The sequence below is a fragment of the Podospora pseudoanserina genome, chromosome 6, assembly GCF_035222485.1.
Source record: "Podospora pseudoanserina strain CBS 124.78 chromosome 6, whole genome shotgun sequence".
Classification (NCBI taxonomy): Eukaryota; Fungi; Ascomycota; class Sordariomycetes; order Sordariales; family Podosporaceae; genus Podospora; species Podospora pseudoanserina.
The window spans coordinates 2,464,590-2,479,412 of NC_085925.1; the positions used below are offsets into that span (position 1 = coordinate 2,464,590).

General features: G+C 53.5%; 6 protein-coding genes across 6 annotated transcripts; all 6 read left to right on the plus strand.

Moving 5' to 3' along the window:
* Positions 1-3: 3 nt before the first annotated feature.
* Positions 4-2,770, plus strand: QC764_600280 (uncharacterized protein; the record flags this gene model as incomplete). Its single annotated transcript, XM_062948548.1, has 4 exons — positions 4-162; positions 218-511; positions 566-1,412; positions 1,458-2,770. The coding sequence occupies 4 exons, from the start codon at positions 4-6 to the stop codon at positions 2,768-2,770; spliced, it is 2,613 nt and encodes an 870-aa protein (XP_062797742.1).
* Positions 2,771-3,492: 722 nt separating this feature from the next.
* Positions 3,493-4,064, plus strand: QC764_0095330 (uncharacterized protein; the record flags this gene model as incomplete). Its single annotated transcript, XM_062940979.1, has 2 exons — positions 3,493-3,905; positions 3,962-4,064. 2 exons carry the CDS (start codon positions 3,493-3,495, stop codon positions 4,062-4,064), a joined length of 516 nt encoding a protein of 171 aa, XP_062797743.1.
* A 54-nt stretch (positions 4,065-4,118) lies between these two features.
* On the plus strand, positions 4,119-5,479 carry QC764_0095340 (uncharacterized protein; the record flags this gene model as incomplete). The annotated part of the gene is made up of 3 exons (XM_062940980.1): positions 4,119-4,149; positions 4,204-4,306; positions 4,360-5,479. 3 exons carry the CDS (start codon positions 4,119-4,121, stop codon positions 5,282-5,284), a joined length of 1,059 nt encoding a protein of 352 aa, XP_062797744.1. The 3' UTR covers positions 5,285-5,479.
* Positions 5,480-7,036: 1,557 nt separating this feature from the next.
* QC764_600260 (uncharacterized protein) lies at positions 7,037-8,872 on the plus strand (the record flags this gene model as incomplete). The annotated part of the gene is made up of 4 exons (XM_062948547.1): positions 7,037-7,385; positions 7,511-7,990; positions 8,042-8,509; positions 8,566-8,872. Exons 1-4 carry the CDS (start codon positions 7,237-7,239, stop codon positions 8,870-8,872), a joined length of 1,404 nt encoding a protein of 467 aa, XP_062797745.1. The 5' UTR covers positions 7,037-7,236.
* A 282-nt stretch (positions 8,873-9,154) lies between these two features.
* Positions 9,155-12,829, plus strand: QC764_600250 (uncharacterized protein; the record flags this gene model as incomplete). Its single annotated transcript, XM_062948546.1, has 3 exons — positions 9,155-9,249; positions 9,320-12,401; positions 12,455-12,829. 3 exons carry the CDS (start codon positions 9,155-9,157, stop codon positions 12,752-12,754), a joined length of 3,477 nt encoding a protein of 1,158 aa, XP_062797746.1. The 3' UTR covers positions 12,755-12,829.
* Positions 12,830-12,974: 145 nt separating this feature from the next.
* On the plus strand, positions 12,975-14,256 carry RIP1 (Cytochrome b-c1 complex subunit Rieske, mitochondrial). The gene is made up of 4 exons (XM_062948545.1): positions 12,975-13,451; positions 13,562-13,650; positions 13,727-13,877; positions 13,946-14,256. The coding sequence occupies exons 1-4, from the start codon at positions 13,034-13,036 to the stop codon at positions 14,125-14,127; spliced, it is 840 nt and encodes a 279-aa protein (XP_062797747.1). The 5' UTR covers positions 12,975-13,033; the 3' UTR covers positions 14,128-14,256.
* Positions 14,257-14,823: the final 567 nt, after the last annotated feature.

The window sequence follows — 14,823 nt, forward strand, 5'->3', positions numbered from 1 at the left end:
AAAATGTCTATGATGGACTCGGAGGACGTGTTCTTCTGCCTTGAGAACCGGCTGGCATCGTTCCAAGCAACACAACCTGCCTCCAAAGGCAGAGCCTCCAATGCAAACTCTCGCGGTCCAAAACAGCTGCAATGGCCACACAAAACCCTCTCCCCTGTCGCGGTAAGCTTCCTAGCTGATTCCCTTGGGGTTTCAAGACTGACTTTTGCTGTGATAGTTTGCAAAAGCCGGATTCTTCTTCGAGCCATACCCGCAAAGCCCCGACAATGTTGTGTGCTTTTTGTGCGACAAGTCACTCGACGGGTGGGAAGAGCATGACAATCCTCTGGAGGAACACCTGAAGCACTCGCCAACGTGCGGGTGGGCCATCATGGCAGCCATCGAGGCCGGCATGGGCAACTATGGGAAGGTACACCCTCTCGACCCGTTCATGGTCGAGGCCCGCAAAGCAACGTTTGCCGGCAGGTGGCCCTACGAGACCAAAAAGGGCTTCAAGTGCAAGACTAAAAAGGTAGGAACGACGAACCCTTGACCGTTGGCCCAAGACTGACTCGCCGGAACATAGCTTGTCGAGGCCGGTTGGAAGTACACACCATCGCGGGAGGCGGAGGACATGGCCACGTGCGCCTACTGCCAACTCGCCCTCGAGGGATGGGAGTCGGACGACAACCCGTGGGACGAACACTACAACCGTGCGCCCGAATGCCCATTCTTCACTCTCATCAGCTCGCAACCGGCACCAAAGAAGTCGGGGAGAGCCAAGACAGCTAGACCCTCCAAGGCCTCGCGGCTCTCGGTGCAGTCCATTGCTACCATCGCCACTGGTGCCTCCGACTTGACCTCTGTTGGAGACCTCACCCTCGACCAAGACGACAGTGTTATGACAACTGCGTCCACCATGACCCAAGGTGCCAAGAAGACGACAAAGGGACGCAAGGCGACTACTGCAAAGGGCCGGAAGACCAAAGCAAAGAAGGAAGAGGTCGTCGAGATCCACGAAGACGAACCACAAGTAGAAGCACCTCCACCAAAGCCCGCCAGAGGACGTAAGCGTTCTAGCGACACAATGGAGGAACCTTCCATGATCAACGCCGAGGCTCCAGCTCCCAAGAAACGGGCCACACGCACCAAGAAGAACGCTGCCGTAGAGCCGCCCGCAGCGCCACAAGACGTTGATATGGTCGATGTCATTGAGCAGCCACCACCCCCTGCCAAGAAGAAGGGCCGGGTGCCCACCACAAAGTCCCGCAAGGTCTCGCAAGCCTCGGTCCAGTCGGAGCCATTGGATGTGCCAGATGATGATGAGATTGAGCGCCAATTAGAAGCCGATCTCGACCGGTACGAAGAGCCAGCTCTCGAAGAACCAGTCGTCGAAGAACCAATCATCGAAGAGCCGGTTGTCGAAGAGCCGGTTGTCGAAGAGCCGGTTGTCGAAGAGCCGGTTGTCGAAGAGCCAGCTGCTGCAGAGCCGGTTGTCGCAGAACCCGAGGTGAAAGCGCCACGGCCAAAGACAAAAGGAAGGCCCAAGAAATCTACCACTGCACGCAAGACAAGTCAGGTGGCGGAGGAAGAGAGCAGGATACACCCCATGTTCGACGCAACACCTGCAGAACCTGACGAGGCTGAGATCGATGCTGAATACAAGGCTCTTCTCGCCGAGCTTGATCCAGAACCAGAGGAGCCAGAGGAGCAAGAGATCATGGTCCCGAAGAAGGGACGGAAGGCAGGGACTCGGAAAACATCAAAGACGAAGAAGCCTAAGGAGCCTGTGGCCGAGCCAGAACTTGTGGATGAGATCGCAGAAGCTCCTGCGCCATCAGTCGGTGATGTCCAGTACCCAACCCTTAAGATGGAGGATGCCGTTCCAGAACCTGAGGCCAAGTCAGAGCCTCAACCAGAAGAAGTTGATCCGGATGCCAGCAGCGGTGCTGTTGTAACCCAGCCTGTGAAGAGGGGTCGCGGCCGTCCCTCGAAGAAGTCTTTGGCTGAACGGGCATCTCTCGAGGCACGGGCGTCTCTGGAGGTCCGGGCATCACTCGACGCACGAGCGCCCGTCGAGGACGTCGAACCGGCACCAGGCCCACGACGATCATCTGCCAGAATAGTCAAAGCTCGCGAGTCTGTTTTAGCGAAGGCGACGACGCCAGAACCGGTCCAGGTTGAGAAAAAGCCTGCCAAAGCTCCAATACCACCACCTGCCCCAGTTGTCGTAGCTGCACCTGTCCCACCGACCCCGATGAGAACCAACAAGTCTCTTCCGCCACCTCCTCCTTCATCTGCCAGCCAGCACCCATCAACGCCGAGAACACAACCCAGCCGACGGGCGAAACAAGCAACCATGTCCCCTTCGCCGTCGCTGCAATCCTCGAATGCAGAAAACACACGGCGATCGCTGACCAAGACAACAGCTGTTAGCGTCGTCTCCAACAGAGTTGCGCTAGCACCAGTTGTTGCCACCCCGAGTCGGAGTTCCCCGTCGAAACGAGCTACGCTGGGCGGACTTCAGAGTGCCACGCCCTGGCAGCCAACAGACCTCGAGATGGTATTTTCATCGAACAATCCAAACAAGGAGAATGGTGTCTCCAGGTTGCTGAGCAAGGGCAAGGACTTGACCAGCCCTGAGAAGGGCATGACGGTGGAGGAGTGGATTTACCACAATGCTGAGCTGGCAGAGCAGATGCTCAAGATGGAGTGTGAAAATATGGTCTCGGCCTTTGAGAGGGAGGGTACGAGGGCGATGAGGGTGTTGGAGGGGCTGATTGTTGAGTAGATCAAGGTTGTGTGGGTTAGCGAGGGTTCAGGGTGCATGGAGCATTGTTGGCACAGTAATAAGGCGTTGTTTGGGTTTCGGGCGGTTTTGCGCTTAAGGTTGTTTAGCTGCTCAATCAAGGGTTATTGTGTTGTATGCCTCAGACTTTACCTCATCCACACGAAGAACTCATCAAAAGAGGGCATATTAGAAGCTGCTGAATGTTTGTCAGCCAGAAGTTGTTGGACGCCACTCAGGATCAAATTGCGGCTTTTCTCCCTGGACTTCACCACACCGTGGTGTGTAACACCCCGCATGCTAGACGAATACGCTCGGTACGCTCTTGTGGTTGGAGCCATATGATTGGAGGGTCGACGGAGATCAACATGAGCATGCATGAGCATTGGATATGTGCACGGTGCATACACTCGCACCAACTACGAAACATCGAGTGAGAGAGCTGTGCGAATGATTACAGGTGGGAGTCGGGCTTGACAATCACTTTGATCATACATGGCAAGCCCTCCCCACTCGGGGATAGTTGAGCAGTGAAATGCACCTAATGTATGGCTCACACCCTTCCACACGAGTTGAGGTATTCATCCATGTTATATCGTTATATCTACCACTGGGTCCCTCGCCCATAACTACTCCGTTGTCAATCTTTTTTGGCCGCCCCATCTTACTCTCTCTCCTTGCAAATCCCTTGAAGAAACAAACCACCACCATCAATCACCACCATCATGTCCCACATCACCCTCTCCCTCCTCCTCTCCCTAACAGAACTAACCCTCTCCCACCTCTTCCTCCCCCCCCTCCCCATCCCTCCCTCTTACCTCCTTCCCCTTTTCCTCGCGCATTACCTCCCCTTGAAAATCTACTCCCTCTTCCTCCACCCCCTTTATTTCTCCCCGTTACGCACCCTCCCCACACCTGGGGGAAACCTCCCCTTGCTAGGCCAAACCCTCACCCTCCTCCGCGCAACCTCCCCCGTGCAAACATACGTTGATTGGGCCAACCGTTACCCACGTGCCCCGTTTATTCGGTTTTTGGGTCTGTTCCATTCAGAGATGGTACTAGTTGCCAGTCCGGAGGCGCACAAGGAGGTGTTGATGACGCACTGTTATGAGTTTAAGAAGCCGGATATCATGTACAGGTTTGTTGTGCCAGGAATTTCTTGTGGTTTTTTTTTTTTACTAAGATGATGCACAGGTTTATTGGGGATTTTGTCGGGAAGGGGTTGTTGTTTGCTGAGGGGGGGGAGCATAAGATTGCGAGGAGGAGGTTGAATGGGTTTTTGGGGTTGGGAGTGTGAGGAGGGTCATGGGGGGTGCTTTGGGGGGATGGGGGGGTTGGGGGTTGTGGAGGGATGGTAAGGAGGAAGGGGGGTGTGGTTGATGGTGAGTTGATGGCGAACGCTAAAAACGGGAAGGGGGCTGATGAAAAAGGGACAGTGAATGAGCTTTATGTCAAGGCTACTATTGATGTGACGGGGGCGACGATTTTGGGGGTTGAGTTGGGGAATTTGAGGGGGGAGGAAGAAGGGGGGGATATGGAGTATGTTTTTCAGACTTTCGGTTTGGCCATGGAGGTGCTGATATAGAGGGTAGCTTTCTCACCTCCTTCCGCCGCGTCTTCCAGCAGCCCCCGCTTTCCGCCCTCATCTCCTTCATCAACCTCTTCCTCCCCATCCGCCGCTTCCTCCCCATCGAGGCCAACCTAGGCTACCTCCGCGCCTCGGCCCAACTCCGCCGGATGACCCTCGACATTGTCAAGAACCGCGTCAAAGAACTGGCTCAACCGGACTATCGCAACCCTGTCAGCAACGGAGCTGACTTGCTCACGATGATGCTAGAGGGGGAGATGTCCCTCAGCAAAGCCGGCGACAAAATGACAGAAGACCAAATCACGAACGAGCTGCTGACCTTCATCGCGGCGGGGCATGAGACCTCGGCTAATGCCCTCCTGTGGGCGAGCTATGTCTTGGCTGTCCACCCTGACATACAGACGCGTCTCCGCAGGGAAATCACATCCCATTTCGAGGCTGGCAAAACCCCGACTTATGAGCAGCTCGAGTCGCTTGTTTATCTCCACAACTTTTGCAGGGAAATCCTCAGGCGGTATTGTCCTGCGTTGATGACGTTTAGGGAGGCACTGAAAGATCTTACCATTTGTGGCACTTTTATCCCAAGGGGCACCGTACTTCTTCTCCTCCCGGCGGTGGCCTCACGGACGGCCTGGGTTTGGGGGGAGGATGTTGACGAGTTCAAGCCGGAGAGGTGGGAGAATTTGGCAGGGACGGAGGCGGACAGCCCTTATGCTTTTGGGGCGTTTATGCATGGGCCGAGGATATGCATAGGGAAGCAGTTTGCCATGGTTGAGTTCAAGGTTTTGGTTGTGGAGCTGGTGACCAGGTTTGAGTTTGGGATGACGGAGGAGTTGGAGGGGCTTGGGGGGAGGGAGCCGAGGACGACGAACCCGGGGATGGGGTATGTTCCTGCTGGGGGGATGAGGGTTAAGTTTAGGAAGATTTGATTCTTTTTTGGGGTGTTGAATCGAATATTTTGTATCACCACATGGACGGCATCACCGGTGACTTTGGGGTTTACATGAACATTTTGAGTCTGATTTGGACACCGGTTGTCAAGTTGAGCACTTATTTCTAGAAAATTTCCATTTATGATACTGTGCAAGCTGAGAAAAGAGAAGAAAAGCTGTGAGAATACCTAGAAAACAGACACAAAGGAAGTTAGATGAAAGGTAGTGTGAAATGCCCAGTTCATAAATCCAAATGCCCCTTGTCAGGCCTTCAAAATCGGCGCTTGACCATGGCTTTCAAGATCAAGCCCTGACAAGTACCTTGCCGGTTACCTAAGTCCAGTGGTTACAGTGCCTCTCTCCGAGACCATTCACCAGAATATTGGTTTTTTTTTCGCATAAGGGATGATTTCTCTCTCCGCCGACTTGGTGCTTCATCCTAGTCCATCATCCTAGTCCATCACCCGGAAGATCACCCGGACACGCTTCTCTAGCATGTCTTCACCATCTTGGCGTCCGGAAAAAGATCACCCATTCGTGGCTACTTCAGCCGAGCTTGATTTGCTAGCCACCAAGGCCCATGACAGAGAGCGAATAGCGTATCGCTCAAGCCAAATGGTGGGTGGACGGTACCTAGGGAGCATGTCAAAGGACTGGGAATGCGGGGCGCCAGACTGGTTGAAAGCGGTGTTGTGAGGCCGAGTCGAGAGAGGCCCCGACCACGCCTACATGATACATTTACCGGAACACGGTTTCAGTCGTGTATCGTCCACCGCGGCCAACGGGAAACATGAACACGGGGGTTTGTAGAAGCGATGGAAGTCGACTTCTTGGAGCCAGGGTTGCAAGCACCTGACGTGTTGGTTGAGGAAGGAAAGCCCCCAAGGTATCTCGAGAATGGCTAAATAGGTACGTAGAATACACCACAGGAAGGCATCGACATAGCCTAGAGGCGGAGAAAGCAGCGTCATGTGAAGGTTCAAGTCTCTATTGACCTCTATCATGGCCTTTGCTTCTTCGCCGCTGATCATGAAGAGCGGTGGTGCCCAGTCGTGGCTTTATTACAGGAGGGTGAATAGCAAACACGACGGGTAAAGACAAGGTTTGCTTGGCCACCCCAGCGCATGCTGATTCGCCGGCTATCATTCCAAACTTGAGTACTTAAGGTAGGCTATGAAAAGGGTACTAGGTTGAGAAGATGGTGAGATTGAAGTAATTGGAGAATAATCGTTAAAAGCAAGTATATATGAAAGATTGGCAAAGCAGTGGGCTGTTGCTGTGGGCAGCGCAAGTCTGTGCTTCAATAGCCGATGAGCATCTCAGGGGTTTGTTTACATGCCCCTGTTTTTCTCGACTGCACGCCATATTCAAGGGCTGAGCTAATATCTTGGCTTGTACAACACGGTCTAGAATAGTGTGTCTCCGTGGAAATCATCTACTGAATATTCATCTTGCCCGAAGAATTTCCATTTGTGCAAAAAAAAAAAAAAAAAAAAAAAAAGAAAAGCCATTTTTGTGAACAAGCACACGAGAGGATCACAGCAACAAAAGCAATCGGCAACGCTAATATCCCCAGCGTCGGCCCGAGCACCCACCAAGCCGAAGCATCCGCACCGAAAGAGGGGCAACCGTCCCCACTACGAAGGAAGGATCATCCGATGCAAAGAACCAAGAACACGAAACTGGCTCTCTATTTATGAGAAGGGGTTACATTGAATGGCGAATGAAGTTAAACGTAGTAGTAGATTAAAATAAGGAGACGCATGTTAAATACTCCTCAGCCAACCCCTGACGAGTGAGTCAACATCGTGACAAGGTTTTAGTCCATCACCACCAGACATAAAGTCAGCACCTTGGACTCCATCGATCCGAACTTGAGTAAATCCCTTATACACATCCCTCCCCCCCATCGTCAACAAAAACAAACAAAAAAGAAAAACAAAACAAAAATGCAAACCTCCTCCCAAGACATCGCCGCCACGGCCACCGAGTTCGGCATCTCCACCAGAGGCGCCTACAACCAGCTGTACATGCGCGGATGGAGCTTTTTCGAACAATGTCTAGCAACACCGTGGTCACCCACGACTCCCGATGGGGTGTAAGTCACATAAACACACACACGCACATACACACACGTACACACACATACACACACATACACACACACATACACAGCCAGCCTCAAGACTCACACCACTGACACCATACCTACACACACACAAGAATCAACCTAGGCGTGGCAGAAAACTCCCTCATGCACAACCAAATCGTCAAATTCATTGAGCAAAACACTCAAGTCGACCCAATCAGTCAACTCACCTACGGCAACGGCCCCCGAGGCTCCCCCCGTCTCCAGCGTGCCCTAGCCAGCTTTCTGAACAGAAAATTCTCACCCCTTGAGCCGGCAAAGAGTGATGACATCATCGTCATGGCCGGCGTGACGCCCGTGATAGATGCTCTGACATGGGCGCTGTGCAATGAGGGGGAGGGAATCATCATCCCCCAGCCGTACTACACTGCTTTCGCGACCGACATTCCCGGTAGAGCAAGAGGGGTGATAATCCCGGCCACATTTCAAGATATCGAGGGATACAAAGGGTTTGACGATGTTTTTGACGCGGAGATGAACGTCCAGGCTCTGGAGACGGCCCTCAGCAATGCTGAGAGCAAAGGCGTCAAGGCGAAGGGGCTTATGCTGGTCAAGTGAGCACCTCTGGCTTTGGGTTGGGGTGTAGGTACTGACTGTTGACACAGCCCGCACAACCCGCTCGGGAGATGTTATCCCCCAGAGACGATCAGGGCCATCGCTGGTTTTTGTCAAGCTCATAACCTCCACCTCATCAGCGATGAGATTTACGCTCAGTCTATCTACAACAACCCAGACGCCACAGACGTAGTGCCGTTTACATCTGCCCTTGCGCTGGATCTCCCTATTGACACTCAAAAACTCCACGTTGCGTACGGCGCAAGCAAAGACTTTTGCGCCAACGGTCTCAGATTGGGGATGCTGCACACCCGGAACAGGGGACTGATGGGCGCGATGGCGAGCAATGCCATGCTTGGCTGGCCGCCGTACTTGGTGCAGGACATTTGGGCCGCCATGCTGGAGGACACCGATTACACTGATGAGTTCCTGGGGAAGAACCGGGAGCTGCTGGGGGAGTCATACAAGGTTGTGACTGATTTTTTGAGGGAGCAAGGGGTGGGATACTATGGGAATTCGTAAGTCACCACGGATGAGCTAGTGAGGAGAAATGCTGACGATGGGATGGGAAAAGAAACGCGGGTATGTTTCTTTGGATAGATCTCAGACGGCACTTGGTTGGGAAGAAGGAGGGTGGACAACCGCCTGAGTTGAGGGTTGGGAAATTGAGCCCGGGGGATTTGGAGAAGTATCTGGAGAGGGAACAGCATATTTGGAAGGTTTTGGGTGAGAATAAGATCTTGTTGGCTATGGGCAGTGTGTTTGCGAGTGAGGAGCTGGGGTGGTTTAGGATGACGTTTAGTGCGTCGAGGCCGGCGTTGGAGGTTGGGTTGGAGAGGTTGAAGAAGGTGTTTGATGCGCTGAAGAGAAGTCAACTGTAAATACAGCGGAGGGTTGGCTGGGTTGGGTCGCGTGTTGCGACGCGCCGCCGCGGGGTCAAATGCAATTAAGGGAGATAAGCGGGAACAAAAGTGGTTGAGCTTAATCTTATCTCCGACAATTGATTGCATCACCAATCCAACTGATCGTTCGTTCGTCCTCCACTTCAAGCAGAGCCGCAAAGCTCTGCAACAGCGCTCCCTATACTGCGGCTTCTTTCCGTCTTCTTCTCTTGTTGTTTGCGAGCGATATTGATACCCAGATCCGAGATTGTTTCCGTCATAATGGCCTACATCGCCCCAATCCACCGGCCAAGCAGTGTCGACCATGCCCTGCTCGCCAATGTCTATTCAGAAGAGGAGCAGAGCTTGGTTCTCTCGTCAGGATCACCCCCTTCTTTCGTTCTGTATACTACCAAACCAAGTTTACTAACAAACATCGGAATGCAGACGAACAAACCGAGTAGAAGTATGGCGCCCCTCCCCCGACGGCCTCCTCTCCCAAGCCCACACCACCAACGTCAACGGCACCATCGCCATGCTCCAAAAACTCCGACCAAAAGATGCCGAAACAGACCTCTTATTTGTCGGAACCGACCGCTTCGAGTACTTCACCCTCTACTGGAACCGGGAAACGTCCCAAATGGAAACCACGAATGCGACCCGCGACCCTGGAGAGCACTTTATGCGCAACTCGCAGTCCCTCGACAGAGCGATTGTCGACCCGTCAGGACGGTTCATCGCCATGCACCTATGGGAAGGCGTCATGACGATCGCCCGCCTCGGCACCCGCAAGACAAACGCGGCGCAGCTGGACTGGATGGGACAGATCAGGCTGGCGGAACTGTTTATCAAGGCCTCGACTTTTTTGCATAACGAGACGGGACACCCGACGGTTGCTTTTCTTTACCAGACTAGCGCTAATGCGCAGGATTCGAAGCTGGCGACGTACCGCCTTACGTCTGACGACAGGAACACGGTGGCCAGCGAGTTCAACGCGCAGAAACACAGGATCATTGATATCACGATTGCGGATGCGGGGGCGAATATGTTGATTCCCGTGAGGAAGGTGGAGGAGGAAGTGAAGAGGCACAACTTTCGCAATACGGGATCGGCTAAGCCGCATCTTGGGGGGGTTGTTGTGGTGGGGGAGACGAGACTGCTCTATATTGACGACGTGACAAAGGCGACGGTGGAATCGAAGCTTGACAAGGCGAGCATTTTTGTCAAGTGGGCCGAGTACAATGTTCAGACGTATTTCCTCGCGGATGACTACGGCTCGTTGCACTTGTTGACGATCAACACGGACGGGGCGGAGGTGAAGGGGATGGTCTTGACCAAGATTGGGGTCACGAGCAGGCCGAGCGAGCTGGTTTATCTGGGGAATGAGATGCTGTTTGTGGCGAGTCACCATGGGGATTCGCGACTGTTTCAGCTTGACTTGAGCGCGGATAAGCCGGCGGACAAACCTTTCCTGACGCTGATCCAGACGATATCGAATATTGGGCCGATTATGGACTTCGCGGTGATGGACATGGGGAATAGAGGGGGGGAGGATAGCCAGTTGGGGAATGAGTACTCTTCGGGGCAGGCGAGGATTGTTTGCGGGAGTGGGGTTTACAAGGATGGGTCATTGAGGAGTGTGAGGAGCGGCGTTGGGCTGGAGGATGTGGGGTTGTTGTTGGAGGATCTTGGGCAGCATGTGAGGGGGGTGTTCTCGTTGAGGGGGGCGGTTGGGGAGGGGAAGATGGACACGCTTGCTGTGAGCTTTTTGACCGAGACGAGGGTTTTCAGGTTTGACTCTGAGGGTGGGGTGGAAGAGGTGGGGGACTTTATGGGTTTTGGGTTGGATTGCCAGACGTTGTTGGCGAGGAATCTTGGGGGTGGGATGATTTTGCAGGTTACGACGAGGGGGGTTGTGTTGGTCGATGCTGAAAGTGGGGTTACGGTGGCGACGTGGGTGCCTCGGGATGAGAACACCATCATCAATGCTTCTGCGGACGGGGAGTGGCTGTTGTTGTCGGTGGAAGGGACGGGGCTGGTGTCGATCAGTACTGCTGGGAACGAGCTGCAGTTGGTGAAGGAGAAGGATATTAGCCAGCAGGATCAGGTTGCTTGCATACATGTTGCGCCGCAGTTACAAGGGATCGGTGTGGTTGGGTTTTGGACGTCAGGGACGGTGTCGATTATTGACTTGAACACACTTGAGCCAATGCATGGGGAGTCACTACGGCAGAGCCAGGACGACGCGTCGATACCTCGGGAGGTGGTGCTTGTTCAGGTGGCTTCGCCTAAGGTGTCAGGGCCAACGCTCTTCGTCGCCATGGAGGATGGCCATGTTGTCACGTTCAACATCTCGGCCGATTTTGAGTTTTCGGGGAAGAAACAGGTTATCCTTGGTACACGGCAAGCCAGGCTTCACCTCCTCCCGCAAGACAACGACAGCATCTACAGCATCCTGGCCACGACGGAGCACCCAAGCTTGATCTACGGCGAAGAGAACAGGATAGTATACTCGGCTGTCACCGCAGAGGAGGCCATGTTCATTTGTCCTTTTGATACAGAGGCATTCCCCGATTCGATCATTGTGGCGACGGACACACAGATTAAGATCTCCAAGATCGACCGCACGAGACGAACACACGTTCGCGAGTTACCCATGGGCGAGATGGTTCGTAGGATCGCCTACTCGCCAAAGGAAAAGGTGTTTGGTCTGGGTTGTATCAAGCGGTCGTTGGTGGACGGGGATGAGGTTGTCCAGAGCTCGTTTAGGCTGGTGGATGAGGTTATTTTCCAGCCTGTCGGTAAGACTTTTCAACTTGAGAGGACAAATTACGTGGAGCTGGTTGAGGCGGTTGTCAGGGCTGAGCTTCCAGACTCGTATGGGAATCCTGCCGAACGGTTTATTGTCGGGACGAGCTTCTTGCCTGACCCGGATTATGCCATGACTGGTGAACACCGAGGGAGGATTTTGGTGTTTGGAATTGATGATAACAAGGACCCCTACTTAATCCTGAGCCACCTTACCAAGGGTGTGTGCAGGTGTCTGGAAGTCTTGGACGGGAATAAGATTGTGGCTGGGCTGGCCAAGACGGTGGCGATTGCGAGATATGACGAGACTTCTACGACGACGGCGACGTTGACGAGGCTGGCTTCGTACAAGCCGTCGACGCATCCGATTCAGATTGCGGCGCAGGGGAATATTATTGGGGTGGCGGACGTGATGAAGAGTATGACGCTGGTTGAGTACATGCCTGGTGACAAGGACAGGCTGGTGGAGGTGGCCAGGCATTGGCAGTCGGCTGCGGGCACCGCGCTGTGTCATGTTGATGGGGATGACTGGCTGGAGGCGGATGATCAGGGGAACCTGATGATGTTGAGGAGGAATGCGGATGCAGTGGTGATGGAGGATAGGAAGATTATGAGCGTGACGGCGGAGATGAATTTGGGGGAGATGGTGAACAGGATCAGGGCGGTGAGGGTTGAGACGAGTAGGGGGGCGATGGTGGTGCCGAGGGCGTTTTTGGGGACGGTAAGTCGCTCGGTGGTGTCCAATATTGAGACGGTTATGCTAACAAGAGACAGGTCAATGGCGGGATTTACATGTTCGGCACCGTTGCGCCCGAGGCTCAGGACTTGCTATTACGATTCCAGGAAAAGCTGGCGAGGGTTGTACACACGGCGGGGGAGATCGACTTCAACTGCTACAGGGCATTTAGAAATGCAGAAAGGGAGGGGAGCGAGCCGGTTAGATTCCTAGACGGGGAGCTATTAGAGCGGTTTCTAGACCAGGACGAGGCAACGCAGAGGGAGATTTGTGAGGGTTTGGGGCCGAGTTTAGAGCACATGAGGAATGTTGTGGAGGAGTTGAGGCGGATGCACTGAGAGATATCCGTAAAATGTACATGAATTGATCTGCTGTCGATGTTGATAATGACCTCTTCTTCAGTGAGACTCTTCATGAGAATGAGTGATGTCAGCAAGCATGAGTGTCCTGTGGATAGTGTAGTGTAAAGCGGGCTTGGCATGCCACGGGAAGAATCGGAGTCCTTGGGGTCTGTCCAATCACCAGCCAGGCAATTGCAAATTAGCTGCCTCAGGCACGCCACCTTTGCCAGACGTTTGACATTTGGTGCACAGGCCAAGTTCACAACTGGTCGGGAAATGTGGGAACAGCTCGGCCCAGAGAAAGCGAAAGTGAGACTAACCAAAAAACCTCAGTCCACGGACGCCGACGTCGACTTTGTGTGTCTCTATCTCCTCTCTCCCCTCTACCTACCACTACCGCTCTTTTTTTTTAAAGAAGCAGAAGCAACAATGGCGCCCCTCTCGACCGTGACGCGCGCCCTCGCCCGGCCCTCCGTCCTGCGTGTTGCCGCCCGCACCATCTCGACGACCCCGGCCGTCCGCGGCGACTCTTCCTACTCTAGCCCTTTCAAGGGCGAGAGCAACAGCACCAAGGTGCCGGATTTCTCAAAGTACCTGTCGGACAAGAAGCCGAGCTCGAATGCGCTGATTAGCTATTTCATGGTGGGCACGTTGGGTGCGATCACCGCGGGGGGGGCGAAGAGTACCATTCAGGGTAGGTGATTTTGGGGTTAGGAAGGGGGGGGGGAAGGGATGGAGGGGATCAATTGGAGGGATATGGGGTTGGTTAAGAAGGGGGAGGCTGACAGTATGGTTGCTATACAGAGTTCCTCGTCAACATGTCCGCCTCTGCTGACGTCTTGGCTTTGGCCAAGGTTGAGGTTGATTTGAATGCCATTCCCGAGGGCAAGAATGTAAGGATTCTTTCTCTCTGGAGAATAGTTGGGAAGGGATAGGAAGGTCGGCTGACGGAGACAAAAAAAATAACAGGTCATCGTCAAGTGGAGAGGCAAGCCCGTCTTCATCCGCCACCGCACAGCCGCCGAGATTGAGGAGGCCAACAACATCAACGTTGCGTCGCTAAGAGACCCCGAGGCCGACAGCGATCGCGTTCAGAAGCCTGAGTGGCTTGTCATGTTGGGTATGTCAAGAGACAAAAAATATGGGGGGGGGGAGGGTGATGGATGATACTGACAGCAACACAACTAGGTGTCTGCACACACTTGGGCTGCGTCCCCATCGGCGAGGCCGGTGAGTACGGCGGCTGGTTCTGCCCCTGCCACGGCTCCCACTACGACATTTCGGGCCGCATCAGAAAGGGCCCTGCCCCTCTGAACCTCGAGATTCCCGCGTACGAGTTCCCCGAGGACGACAAGCTGGTTATTGGTTAAACGCTTGCTACTTTGCTGCGGTTTTGTTGCGGAGAAAATAAAAAGCGAGCGAATCGATAGAAAGAGAGAGAGAGAGAGAGAGAAAGAGAGAACCTAAAATGCAAAAACTTGTATATTCTTGTCCACCACCAATTCGCAGGTTTTCTAGAGGGGTTAGGGGGTTGGGGTAGCTGGGAGGAGCTGACGTTGAAATTGTTGTATTAGTACCATGAGAAGGGGAGGCGGTGGTTTGAGCAATATTGATAGACGTGTCAAACAGACAGATGAGAGAGGGTAGAAATGGATATACTGGAGACTCAAGCACGCAGGGAATTTTGAAGTAACCTGTTGTCTTTGCCAATGCTAGTGAGTGTTTCTTTGGCTCAACATATGGCTCAACTTTGCTGTTCATGGCTGGCGAGGACTGAAAATTGTCTTGTATTTTGAGACAAAGCACCCACGCCGCTTTATTCCAGCCTAATCAAGTCGACAACATGAGTTTTGGTGGCAGGGTTCCGGAAACGTGCCTCTTGACGAAAGAAGCGGTTCGGAGTTAGTTGGCTGTTGACTATTACGAGAGTGGTGTTGTTAAAGTATCCTCTCCAGCCTTTTCCGGTGATGATGGTTAACCCCCCTTTTAATACGGGAGTTTATAGGACTGGGACGCAAGTAAAACTCTCTGCTCAAAGTGAACCTCTAGGGGTTCTCGTTAACAAA

Bases quoted from the DNA above. Each gene is read 5' to 3' on its own strand.
- RIP1 (XM_062948545.1), top strand. From the start codon at position 13,034: ATGTGGGAACAGCTCGGCCCAGAGAAAGCGAAAGTGAGACTAACCAAA. The intron at 13,452-13,561 runs GTAGGTGATTTT...GTTGCTATACAG, and splicing joins GGCGAAGAGTACCATTCAGG to AGTTCCTCGTCAACATGTCC. The intron at 13,878-13,945 runs GTATGTCAAGAG...CAACACAACTAG, and splicing joins TGAGTGGCTTGTCATGTTGG to GTGTCTGCACACACTTGGGC.